At 38.2% G+C, this 13,944-nt stretch overlaps 1 protein-coding gene across 6 annotated transcripts in view; it reads left to right on the plus strand.

Annotated features, from left to right (window-relative positions):
• LOC132398401 (UPF0606 protein KIAA1549-like) overlaps positions 1-13,944 on the plus strand; it is a 277,859-nt gene that overhangs the window by 54,107 nt on the left and 209,808 nt on the right. For 3 of the 6 annotated variants that reach the window (XM_059977777.1, XM_059977775.1, XM_059977778.1), the window contains one exon: positions 7,124-7,165. The exons of the other annotated variants lie outside the window; for them this stretch is intronic. In XM_059977777.1, coding sequence (XP_059833760.1) covers positions 7,124-7,165 — 42 coding nt within the window. The remainder of the gene's footprint in view (positions 1-7,123; positions 7,166-13,944) is intronic. 6 annotated transcript variants of the gene reach the window in all.

A 13,944-nucleotide genomic window follows, 5' to 3' on the forward strand; every position in this document is an offset into this window, starting at 1 on the left:
CATTAAATGGTAAAGTGGACTTGAGGAGCCAAAATAGCCTCTTATTGCCCTAATCTACAGATTTGTATGGTTACAAAATAGCTAGATGTTCAATGAGAAATAGGGCTTGTAATTTATGAGTTCCATCTTGGCCTATCTCATCAGTAGAATAGATATTTTCATTGTAGTTCGCTGGTGTGAATAATAAAGAACATTTGTGTTGCTGACTTGCGTTTTGTGGTTGAAGTAGTATTGTCATTATTTATGTCTAGGACACAAACTTCTATAACTGATGACAAAGTAGCGAATCATTTATGTGGCTTTTAGCATCTATCTTTTTTAATTAAATCTGAACATGCAGAAGCTGGATTCCCTTCCAGCCATGAAATGATATAGTTTTTAATTAGAATGCCAACAGATATAATATAAAAGCATTATTATTTAATTATTTATGGTTTTATATTGCTGTATTTCTACACTATTCTTGGTTGGTGCGACTGTAACAAAACCCAATTTCCCTCAGGATCAATAAAGTCTGTTTGTCTGTAAGGAAGGTCTTTCAGGTTGGGTATTTCCAAGCAAGTCTTAACTAGTGGCCAATCTAGTTTGGTCCTGCCATGAGTGAAAAGAGTACTTATTGATATACCGAGCCATATAGATGAAGTCCCAATGATGTTTTCTCACTGCAACTACAAACGAAATACAGGAGGAATTCAGTGGTTCAAGCAGCATCTTTGGAGGGAGGTGGTCAATAAATGTTTGGAGTCGGAGCCCTTCATCTGAACTTGAAAGATTCAGGGGTGATGGCCAGTATCAAAAGATGAGGTGAAGGGGTGGAGCAAGAGCTGAAAAACAAAAGTGGAGGCAGGTGAGGAGGAGTGATAGGAAGAATGGAAATTACTGTAATAGGTAGAGGCAACAAAATGCAGAAAATAGGACCTAATAGGAAAGTAAGGTGGAGCATGTAATCAAATAAAGAAAGTGGTGTGAGCATATGGATACACTAGAAGGGAGGGGGTCCCATTGGGAACAGTGTGTGGAAGATGGATAAGTGGCATGGGTGGAGGAAGGGAAAGAACGATGATGAAAGTTTAGGGGTACTTATTAGAGGACCTGAGTAGATCAGGAGGGGTAAGTGAAAGCAGACAGGTAAAGACAGAGCAATTTATCTGAATTTGGAGAATTCAGTCTTCATGAGGTCTGGTAGTGGAGGAGGTCATGAATAGACAGGGAGGGGGATTAGAAGGGCTATTAGTCAGGAGCTCCAGAAGGTTATAGTGAATAGAGCACAGGTGCTTGGCAAAGCAGTCACCGAATCTTTCTTTGGTCTCACTGATGTAATAGAGGCCACATTGAGATCATGGAATGCATAAGCAAGGTTGGAGGCAATGTATGTGAATCTATACCTCACCTGGAAGGGGTATTTAGGAGCTTAAATGGTGGTGAGGTGGAGGGACATTTCCTCTGGCTGCAATGCCTGGGGAGAAGATTTCTCAGTCATTTGAGCTAATCTGAAGAGCTTCATTTGGTTTTATTGCCTTGGGACCATGAGATGGAGTGAAACAAACTTTAAAAAATGTATCGAAATAGCGCAGATTGGTCACAGCATTCAGGTTCTGAATGCCTTAACATCTCAGCCTTTAGCTGTAAATTAGTTAGGAACCTGGAGAGATATAAAAGTAATTCCTGCATGTCAAGTTCTTAGGGTGATTAAGTGGGAGGAGACTATATTAAATGTTTTTATGGGTGTTTTAAGCAGTGGCTTTGACCTTGAAGTGATGCCAACTTAAGGGATTCTGATGATCATTAAGAGCTGTGTATCTTCTGTTGTTTAAGCTAGTAGAATCCTGCTAATACATTTTATACTGAATTGGCTTGTGTTTAAATTGCATCTGAAGTTAAAAATTGATGTTCACACTTGTATTCATGCCATGCATTTGTTTGCTGCTAGAGAATTTGTACAATGCTATGACCACAGAGTCTTCTTGTGCATTTGTACATCAGGCAAAACATTTGTGAGGTGTGATGGATACAGTTCAGAGTTATCTAGGTAAGTCACCACTTCTGGGTAGAACACGAAGTCACTGATTTTCCATATATAATCAGGAGAAATAATCAGCTAGAAAAAGTGTCATTGCCTTCCTGGAATATGTTTGTGTGTGTGTGTGTGTGGAGAATTACAGATGAGTTGTGTGCAGATGGCTCTTCATGACTGCTGCAGCTGGAATTTCAGAGTCAGCATGGAATGACATCATTGTTGGCAATTTATTGATAGTCAAAGGAATGGATATTAAAAAAATTGTATTTCTCCTCCACGAGGACGTGTGTGTACACTGGAGTCTTCTAGAGACTACAAATAGGTTGGACCAAATGCATGCAGATTCACTACTGTTGCCATTATGGCTAGAGAGAGGTGTTGGGGAGTTGGGAATTGGGCATGGGTGATTAGCATACATTTCTTTCTGTTCAGGGTGCCAGTGGAGGTCACATGCAGTGAGATGGTCATAACTCATTGCGAAAATTAGTCAAGATTCAGAGGGAGGCCATTAAATTGATTGACAGGAGGGAAAGATCATGAGATGAAAACACTGACGGTAATTCATGCCATAGATCATCATACAAAACAGAAATACACCCTTGGGTCCTTACCTACCGTGTTGCCCATCTCAGTTAATCTCGTTTATCATGTTTGTTCAATATCCCTCAAACCTCTCTGTCCATGTGATAAAGTATGTAAAGGGTTAACAAGTCAGTTAAACATAGCAACCTGTTTTTCTGCAAGAAACAGCTGATGATCAATAGATGTGTTAATCTTGCTATTCAAAGCTGAGCCATGTTTCTTCTTGCAGTGAGACATTTAGTATTTCAAGGTCCTTGTCTCTTTGTACAGTCATGCACATAGGTAAGATTAGTTCCAGCCTGTCCTGTGTACGTGAGCCATTATATCTATTTTGTAATTTGTCTCTCTGCACTGTCATGCACATGGATAAGACCAGCTCCAGCCTGTCCTGTGTAGGGGTATCTGAGCAACTATATCTGTCCTGCAAAGAGAAACTACCAGTTAGTTGGTGGACTGAGTAGGAGCAGTCGCAGACTGTTGCTGTTAGAGCAACTAACCGAAGTGCCCCAGAGGTTTTGAATAAAGGGTTTATACTTAGACGGTATATACTGAGTGAGTTTATCCAGATTCGACTTCCACATATGTATCTGTTGAAATGTGTTGTAAATGCTGTTACTGTATTATGTTCTTACTGTTTTTTCCTGCTGGGAACTAAACAAGAAAAGGAATTCTACTCGCATGATTCTTGACATCAGTTAGATAAATAATGAAACCAATGCTTGTCATTAGTTTAAGTGAAATGTCTCATTGAGTGAACTACACACAAATTATCTTCTAAGTTCATGTACAATTTGGTCAACACTTTCAGAATGTAGACTCCCTTTCTCATTCAGATTTATAAATAAAATGCACAGACATTGTCTGATTGAGACAGTACATGATGGGTGTGAAAGTGAAGCAATTATGACTTGCAGTTGACCATTCTGACTAGAGTTCTCTCAATTATAGGTCTGATTTTGGGAGATCCTAACAGCTAGGTTGCAAGATTCATTTAAGAGTACAACAATCTTAATATTTTCACATCCTAGTCATTCTAATTGGTGGTAGGGAAAGGGTGGAAGAATTGATAATATGTGCCCTCCTAACTTGCAGGCTACAGAGAAACTGACCAGGGTTCTCACTCTGAACTATTGTGTTGGCATGCATGCAACTTCCACTGTCAAAATGCCAGGAATGGACTGGGCCAGCACATGTGAAGTAAACTAGCTGGGCTTGGTTCCTGTAAAGCTGTTGATGTTGACGAAATTGAATCCAGGCAAGGGTTAGTGCCTTCAAGAGAGGAGAATGGAAGGTGGAGAGAATGACATTAACAGTAGTTTTGAATACTTTGAATTCTGTGATTAAATTAGAATGGTGTTACTCTTTCTAGCAAGCTGCATGAAGTCCTGAAGTCATTTTCAGCCTCAAAGTTCAAAATACTTAACTTTAACTTGGATGCATAACAATTGCAGGACAAAATCGCCTTGTTTTTAAATTTAAAAAAATGATGAGGCTGCCTCAGGCCTTGCAAAGTGATGAGATTGCAGGGAGCGTAAAGGGTCTACTATTCCTGTTATACATACCCTTTCAATACTGATATATTTAGTGCTTCCAGGAAGTATTATACAAAAATTTTGGTTACTTGATCAGCAAGTCACTGCACAAGTTGTGTAGGTATGAATGTGAAATATTGCACTCCAGACCACATAAAAAGCCCTGAGCCACCCAAGGAGTATGAGACAAATTCTCTGTGCAGTCCCACTTACTGGCAAAGTGCACATTCTTAATATTCATGTGGTCTTCCTTTTTCCCTTCTACCTCTTTGTGCACTTCCCTGCCACCCCCTCCCCATTTCCAGTCATCTGGGCTATGAAAATTGGTGCATTTACAGAATTGACTAATTACTACTTTGAGATGTTCAGGTTTAGTTGTCATTTAACAATGCACATGTATGCAGCTAAACAAAGCAGCTTTTCTTGGAGGCCAAGGGAAGATGTTGGAGTCCATTATTAAGGATGTTGTTATGGGGTACTTGGAGGCACAGGATAAAATAATCAATAGTCAGCATAGTTTGCTTAAGGGGACATCTTGCCTGGTAGATATTTATTTACAGTGCGGAGTAGGCCATTTCCAGCCCTTTAAGCTATGCCTTTCCAGGAACCCCCCTACACAGCTGATATAACCTGAACCTAACCACAGGACAATTTGCAGATACCAGTTAACCTACCTGGTACATCTTTGGACCATGGGGGTTATGTACAGAAACTCCCTCACAGAATGGCACCAGCGATGAACTCCAGAACATCCCAAGCTGCGATAATGCTGTGCTGTCGCCACTGTTTGAATTCCTTGTGCTGTCACTGGACTACTTGTGGAGTCCATTCTCTGAGTATGATATGAATGACAGCTTGAGGGCATGGGGTCTTTAATATCTGCAATAGTATTTTAGTTTGTCACTGTGGCACTTATGGAAAAGTAAGTTGTGTATAATTGAGTTTTAAAAGTAGAGCAGTATTGTGGTTTTATTACTAGAACAGTAGGTCAGAGGTTGTCAGTACAGATTGCACCATTAACTGTAGAGTAGTGTGTGCAAACATTAAATGATGTTAATGCTGTCTATATCCCAAGGAAATAAACACAATTGAATGTTATGTTGAGAGAGTTTTATTGAGTGAATAGCATTAAATCTGACATTTGAGGTTATCTATACCTGAAGTTTTTGTATAAAAGATAATGGTTCAATTGACAGCAAACAATGATTGGGGTGTAATTGGTGTTGATTTGGTACAGATGTTTTTATTAAATCTCTAGTACACTAATCTGTAGAACGATGCTTTTTTTGGGTTTAAGAGAGAAAATGATTGTGATATGAATTCTGCAGGCCAGTTTGTTAGATTGTATTTAGTTCTGTGAAAACATGCAGAAAATTACAGACTGATACCCACTAGTATTCATCGTTTATGGGGAAGTCCTGTGGTTGGTGCCTGAGACTTCAAGGGTTCTAAGCCTGCTTTTGAGAGATTCACAAAGGTCAGCCTCTTGTGAGTATGTTCTTGCCAAGTAAGCCTTTTGTCTGTGCATTATCATTGAACTGTCTCCTAGGGTGGATTTCGCAATTAAGTTTTGTAGTTAGGCGTGAGTGGCCTGTTAAAGTTTTATTAAATATAGTAAAACAAAGCAGTGTCATCATATCTGGAGAAAATCCTCTAATGTATGCTGTGTGGTCTCCTATTTAGCTTCCCAGCAAAGCTATTAATCAGAAATGTTCCTGAGTACAGTCTTTGATGAAACAGAATTTGACATTGGCTTAACACCAGAAATAATCAATGTTTTATATTGGCTTGAGAATGCAATGTTCAAACAGAATGCTGAAGGCTGGAGCCTTTAAGATTTAGCCACATCAAATTACTCAGATATGGAATATAATATTGGGCTAGAAGACATAGGAGCAGAATTAGGCCATTTAACCCAGCGAGTCTCTTCCACCATTCAATCATGGCTGATTTATTTTCCCTCTCAGCCCCATTCTTCTGCCTTTTCCCCTTAGACTTTAATGCCCTAACTAATCTAGAAACTATCCACTTCCACTTTAATTTAACTTGGCTTCCAAAGCAGTTTGTGGCAATGAATCACAGCCATCTGGCTAAAGAAATTCCTCCTCATCTCTGTTCTGTAGGACGTTCTTCTATTCTGAGGCTGTGTCCTCTGGTCCTGGACTCCCCCGTTATTGAAAATGTCTTCTGCACATCCACTGTATCTGAGCCTTTCAGTATTCAATAGGTTTCAATGAAATTCTCTCCTCATTCTTTTAAACTCCAGCGAATACAGGCCCAGAGCCTTCAAATACACCTCCACATGTTAACACTTCATTCTCAGGATCATTGAATACATTAATCCTTTCACTCCCAGTCCATTTGTCCCAACTCTTCCACACAGGATTCCTAAATTCCATTACAGGAATAAGCTGTGTCTTATTCTTTCATATCCCTCCATTTCCTTCCTATTTTTGCATTTGTAGCCTTTCCTTAATTGCTGTAGATATTTACCGTAATAATAAGTTGCAGCATTCTCGCCAATCATCTTCAGTCATTTATACAGATTTCCCTCTTTTATTCCAATATTATATTGGTGATCTCTGCATTTATTTCTTCCTGTGGTATAACAACAAGTGTTGTATCCTCACAGTACTAAGGATCCAGGTTCAGCCTGATCTCTGCTGATCCTGCTGACCACATGGATTATTGTCTGGTGTTCTGTTTTCCTCTTAAATTTCAAAGAGATATTGGGAGGTTAATTTGCCACAGTAAATAGCCCTTAATGTAGATATACAACAAAAGAATAAGAGAAGATTGCTCATCAGAGGGAATAAACTACAAGAATGTGTATGTTGAGAGGTAATGGAGCTTGGAAACTTTCTCTGCTGGAAACTGGCATGGATGAGCAAAATTAAGCCAGAATTGTACAGGTCTCTACCCTGACATTTGGTACATTGTTATATGTATAATATTGCTTTTCCATCACCATGATTTCTTTCATCTTCTTTAGGTTCTTCAAATAATACAAAGGCCAGAGCTGTACTGTCTCCAGGTATGATCTAACCAACATTTGGTACTGATACTTTTCAATTTTGAGGCTCTCAAATTAAAACTTGATATACATTTATCTTTTAAAGCAGCCTCTTAGAAATTTTACACATTGTTTTTTTTTTCCTGTGCTGCCAGATCCCTTTGGCCTTTCAATTAATTTTCCAATATGTGACTTCTTCATCTCACCACCATGAAGCACTTTGAAATATATTTAACCATTGTGTGTATGTGTTTATTAATCCCAGATGACTTGTTGCAGTCCTCCATGGAATTGACTCCAGACCTCTTCTCCCTCACCCCCAATCAAAACAATGGCTGTTCAAATCTAGACATTGTATTTTTTTAATGGAGCACTGATCCTGTTAGGTCCAAGCCTTTAACTCCGCAATTTTTGATTGAAATCGTAGTATTTCATACATTCAGATGGTTTAAACGTTGTTAAAATTCCAATCAAATGGTTGATTGCAAGGAATGTAATATTCTTACCTGATTTGTTTAAATTGTGACCAAGATATTCTATTACGTGTAACATTCAGTCAAAAAATGTGTAGATTTGTCTGCAGTGAAAGAGATGCCTGTCATGATGTAGAAATAATAACGCTAATAGGTGAGTATGTTTCATGTGGGTTTCTCATATTTCTGCTCGATGATGCTGTACAAATGAACACATATCATGTGGCATACTTTATATTTATGGCCTGGTTTATTTGCTTTGGGAGCCCAGCATCTCATCCTTGCAAATATTGTTTCCTCTTTTGTTTTAAGATACATGGACCTCATTTGAATGGAATTGAGATTTTGATTTTAAGTGTATTTTACACTTAATTTGGAGAGTCACACGAAATCAAATCAATTTGTTTATTACTGAAGATTTTAAGTTTTTTTAGATCCTTAAATGTGATTCCAGAACATTTATTTGCTATTTTTCTTAAATTTGTACTTGGGCTTGAAATGCTTGATATAAACATCAATTTTCATTGTCATTTGATTTTTTTTTCTAAGACCAGCTTTGCTGACAGCTTATGAGAATCACTTTACTTTTGAAGTTTCCTTTTTTAAGTTGTTTCTTTCTCAAAGCTTGAGCTCTGTTGTTGAGATAGTGTTCAAAGGGATCTAGATGTCTTGTGACATGTCACCCAAGAAGCCTCTTATGATTTTGAAGAACTTCAAGTGTCTGCTCAACTCTTCCACCTGATAGTGACATAAGCGGTAGCCACTGAACAGAAATGGGAAGCTTTTTTTCTCTTTTATTTCTTACAAACTAAAGAAGAGTCCAATTGGTGCATTACTTAGAGGCAAGATGAAATCAATATTTAATGTGCATATTGCCTTTGCTCTTCCCACTGCATTGAGTTTGAAATAGGTCAGCTATTCTAACAAGGTAGCTAGGAAAAAAAGTCCCAGACAGCTAATGCTGTTAGAATGTTAACCCAAAAGGAGAGTTAATAGGGTTGGCCTGGAGAGGGGTGAATGTGTTGATTGTGGAGGAAGTAATATGCATAAATATAAACCGTAGTGGTTTCTTTTAAAGAAGTTAACTGTTCAAAATTGATGGAAAATTACACTCTACAGTGTTGACAATATTTACTGCCAAGAATGTCAACATTGAGCAGGGCACAACACTTTCCATTTACAAACCAAATAAAGTCAAATGTTAAATCACATCAAGTTCTATGAGATATGTAAAACACTGATCTATTTTACACCTATTAACCAACTTCATTTCCTACTACTGATAATATACACAAATATTAATGTTAAAAATTCTGAATCGACCTGTTGAGAAGAGGAAGGTGAAATTACCAGATATGATGGTTACAGTGGTTGTTCTTGAATAAATCCAATGGAATATGAGCAGTCATTACCTAATTTACTGATTCTTGATTGTCCTCACATTTTCCAGCATGCATGCCCAACTATCAAAACGGCTACTAAAAAGAATATAAAAAGTAAATTGTTTTTGTAACATGGCCTTGGAAGTAACAAAGCTGTACACTCATCTGTAATCCAGACAACGTTCCCCTCACTAAAATTGCAAGTGGCTGTCACACATCATACTGTCAATTTGCATTCAGACTTGAAGATAATGTTTGAAATTTATCTATCACCAACCCAGTGAATAACCTGAACCATTGGTAGCGGTAAGTTTATCCTACACTGAGTTAAATCTATATTCTTGAGGATCATAGTATCATGTTGCATATGTGAAGTAACCCTGTTTATCATAAACTGTCCTCCCACAATTAATGAATCAGCACTCTGGAAGAAGCACAGGTGTTCTGTATAGGATTTTGGTGTCTATTTGCAGTTGTCACTTAGTAGCATCCCCACTGATCAAGGTGGCCAAGACCTAGTGCATGGGTTCCATACTGGACCTCTGGGAGGTGGTAAGAAAACCAAACAAGGAAATAACACTTTGACCATTCTATGTTTGTGGTTGGTCCTTTTAATATTACTGTGAGTGAAAACATAATGGCTCAAGACACTCAACACATCAGGCAGCATTTGTGGGAAGAAAAATAATTAAATCATTAAGCCTAGGACTCTGCAGAACTGGGAAGGAGAGAAATAAAACTTCGCAGTATGTTTAGATGGAAGCTGAGGTGCTGTTCCTTAAACTTGAGGTAGTGGAAAAAGTGATAATTGTGCAGGTTTTGGAGAAAGAAGGTATCAATCACAATAATGACGCCATTAGTTGTTTTGAGTGTCACCTCAGCTATGCAGATACATTAAAAACAATTCGTCTCTGCACAAAATTGTATTCCAGAATATACAGCATTCTCCATTCCTGATAATATCTCTCACTTTACTACCTCCCTCTTTATTAAACTTCATTATCGTCAAGCTAGCACATTAGTCCATGTTTAATGAAGGTAGTGGTAAAACCTGCCTTATGTGTGGGACTAAGGGGGCAGGAGGGAAATAGATTAACTGGAGGGCAAAGTTGGTATTGCATGAAAATAAAGTATCTCAAACAGACACATGCAGACGGATATGACTTGGGGGAAAAAAGGGGAAAAAAGCGGAAACAACTTGATAAAGATGAAATTCCAGTCTGCAGTCTGTTTCTTTTACATAAGGGTCTATTATGATATGATAGAACAACAGCAAATATTAAGGATGTTATACAATATTTCTTGAGAGGGAGTTTAATATTTCAGGTCAGTGACCTTGCATCAGAACTGGAAAAGTGAGGAAATGAGTTGGGTGGAGAACAGAGGGAAAGTCAGTCATAAGACGGATTACCAAGATTGTATGGGTAATACAATTACTTTTGGTGTTATCTAAACGAAAATGAAATTAGCTAATAACTTGAATTTTATGGAGGCGTGTACATAGTGGGAAATAAACTATGAAGTAAGTAGGAAGGGAAAAGCATGTAGCAACAATTAGAAATAATAGAATCCTGAAAATACTTGGCAGTTTGATATCCTTAGGGAGAGCAAAGGATAATGCTGTGTGCATGACCTTACATGAGGACAGGCCAGTTCAGGCACAGACAAGAAATGGTGGTTATTTGAAATGGTTGAAATTAGTCCATAGGAAAATATCCCAAGGTGGAAAATAAGGTTCCTTGAGCTATAATTGGTTTTATTGGAGTAGGTAGGTACTCAATGACAGGAAAGTGGGATTGGAATAAAGTATTGAAGTGACAAGCAGCTGAAGCTTTGGTTTACTTTTTGAAAATTCTCTTTCCTTTTTCCAATAGGAGTTCCCTGAACTGGAAGAAGTGCAAATGAATTGCATTTCATCTAAGAGGATTGTTTGCATCTCTAGATGATAAGGGAATAGGAAACAAGGGAAGTGTTTCATCCCCTTGAAGTGTTTCTGATAAAGCTCAAAGATGAATATTGTTACAAGGATATTGAGGTACAAGGATATTGAGGTACAAGGATGATGGATGGACTGGAGTGTAGGAGTAATAGGAAACTTATCCTTTCTCTGGCTGAAAGCAGAAGGTGAAAAGCTAAGTTGAGGAAGCAGAACTGATGTAGTTAAGAGCCCTTGACAGCGATGGTATAGTGGACAGGATGTCTGAGGATAAAGGAAGATGCATTAGAAGAGATACAACAAAGTCAGATTTTGAGAGGAAATAACGGAATCCTTACAGAAAGCAGGGTAGGAAGATGTGAAATTGATGCAAATCTAGGGATTTTGATCACTAACTCATCCCCAAGATAGAGAAATCAAGAAAGGGAACAGAAGAGTTGGAAACTGGCAGAAAATTGTAAGGAAATTCTTGAGTTCTGATGGATTGTGGGAAGCAGCATCAGATACAGTTAAGTGTACTGTTGAGCCCAGAAGAGAATGGGAAAGTGTTTGCTTCACATATCCTATGAAGAGATGAGCATAGCTTGGGCCCATGCAGGTTTAAATATATCCAATGACTTGGCCTCCACAGCGGTCTGTGGCAATAAATTCCTAAGATTCGTCACCCTCTGGCTAAGGAAATAGCTCTTCATCTCTGTTCTAAAGAGAATTCATTCTATTCTGATGCTGTGCTCTCTGACTCTCCCACCATTAGAAACATCCTCCACTCCATCTCTCCCTTTCAGGATTGGATAGGTTTCAGTGAGATTTCCCCTGCCCTTTATTCTTCAAACGCCAATGCCCCAGAGCCGTTAAATACTCGTATGTTAACCTTTTCAGTTAGCTTTTAAAATACAGAACATTGAGAATGAATTGACTGCTTCCATGTTTATAAAAAGTCAATTCCATAGTTTGAACATAGCTATAGAGTCCTATAAAAGTACAACACAGAAACACACCTTCTGACCCATCTAGTCCTTCCTGGACCATTTTAACTACCTACTCCCATCAACCTGTACCGTGTCCATAGCCCTCTATATCACTACCATCCATGTATCTGTCCAAGCTTCTTTTAAACATTGAAATCGAGCTCACGCACCACTGGTGCTGGCAGCTCATTCCACACTCTTATGACCCTCTGTGATGAAGTTCTCCCTTCATATTCCCCTAAACTTGTCACTTGTATTCCCACCCAACCTCGGTGGAAACTTGAAAAGCCAGCTTGCATTTACCCTATCTGTACCCCTTGTAATTTTGTAGACCTCCATCAAATCTACCCTCCGTTTTCTGTATTCCAAAGAAAAAGTCCTAACCTATTCAATCTTTTCTCACAACTCAGGTCCTCCAGACCCAGCAACATTCTTGTAAATTTTCTCTGTACTCTTTCAAATTTATTATATCTTTCCTGTAGGTAGGTAACCAAAACTGCACACAATACTCCAAATTAGACCTCCCCAATGGCTTACACAATTTCATCATAAAATCTGATCTCCTATACTCAGTGCTTTGATTTATGAAGGCCAAAGTGCCAAAAGCTCTCTTTATGACCCTATTTATCTGTGATGCCACTTTCAATGAATTATGGACCTTTATTCCCAGATCCCTTTGTGCCTGACTGTTCACTGAGTAAGGCCTACCCTGGCTGGTCCTACAGAAGTGCCACACTTTACACTTTGCTTGTTGAAATCCATGTAGACAACATCCACTCCTTTACCCGCATCAACTTCCTTGGTAACTTCCTCAAAACTCTATAGGCTTGCTTAGACACAACCTACCAAGCATGTCTACCCAATTGCTCATATATCTGGCGTCTTAGAATACCTTCCACTAACTTTCCCATTAATGATGTCAGGCTCATTAGCCTGTACTTTCCTGGTTTATTCTTAGAGCCTTTTTTAAACAGCAGAACATCATTGGCTATACTTCGATCCTCTGGTACCCCACCTGTTGCTAAGGATGATTAAAATATTTCTGCTAGGGCCATGGCTGTTTTTACACTTGCCTCCTACTGGGTATGAGGGAACACCTTGTCAGGCCCTGGGGATTTATCCACCCTAATTTGCCTCAAGACAACAAGCACCACCTCAATAATAAGTCATAATTATTCTGCATAGATTTAAAAACGAACATTTTCTAGGTACTAATTTCACGATTAGATTTTGTACTTAATTAAAATTGTCAATTTCTTACCTTTCTTATGATTGCCATTTGAGGGGGGAGCATTTAAATGTATAGAATCATTACAATGGAGGTATTTGGGTATAATTTTTACAAAAATTTTAGTTGCTGAAATGCAAAATGTATACATAGACTAATATTTTTTGGATTTTCAGTCAAATCCTGAGTCATTGTATTACAGTGTTTTGAGATAGCTTGTCATTTTGATATCCAATCACCATATTGGTACCAGTCTAAAGGAAAGTGTTTTGGGATGTTGGTAAGGAAATTCCTCTTACTACCATTGTTCTATTGAACCCCTTGTTACAGTACATCGAATGAATGTTGAACTTGTTTGGTGAAGGGTATTTAACTTTAATTGGAAGAATTGCTTACTTTGTGTCATACTAAAATCAACTTAACCTGTTCACAAAGTGGGCACTCAATTCAAGCAAGTGTTTCACATCAAGTTTAATATAATATAAGAGTATTTGTAGGGATTGAATAGGGAGCTATGAAAGAAGATTGAGTGCATTTTAAAAATGATCATTTGTAGAGAGATGGAGCAATGGGCCATTTTCTTACAGGGGAATTAGATTTCATGATCAACCTTCTTGAGCCATGGATTGAATTTGAAGCTGGATTCAAAGGTGAAAAATTCTTGTCTTGTTCATCTTTTTCCATGCAAGTCATTTGGAGAATTTCTTAGAAGTCGTACAATAAATTGCAGATAACTGACATATTTAATGATTTTTATGAGAAAATGAAAAATGCCAATGCATCTTAGAGTGTGCTTTTTACTTGGGTGCTGAA

This window comes from Hypanus sabinus, chromosome 8 (assembly GCF_030144855.1).
Source record: "Hypanus sabinus isolate sHypSab1 chromosome 8, sHypSab1.hap1, whole genome shotgun sequence".
Taxonomy (NCBI): domain Eukaryota; kingdom Metazoa; phylum Chordata; class Chondrichthyes; order Myliobatiformes; family Dasyatidae; genus Hypanus; species Hypanus sabinus.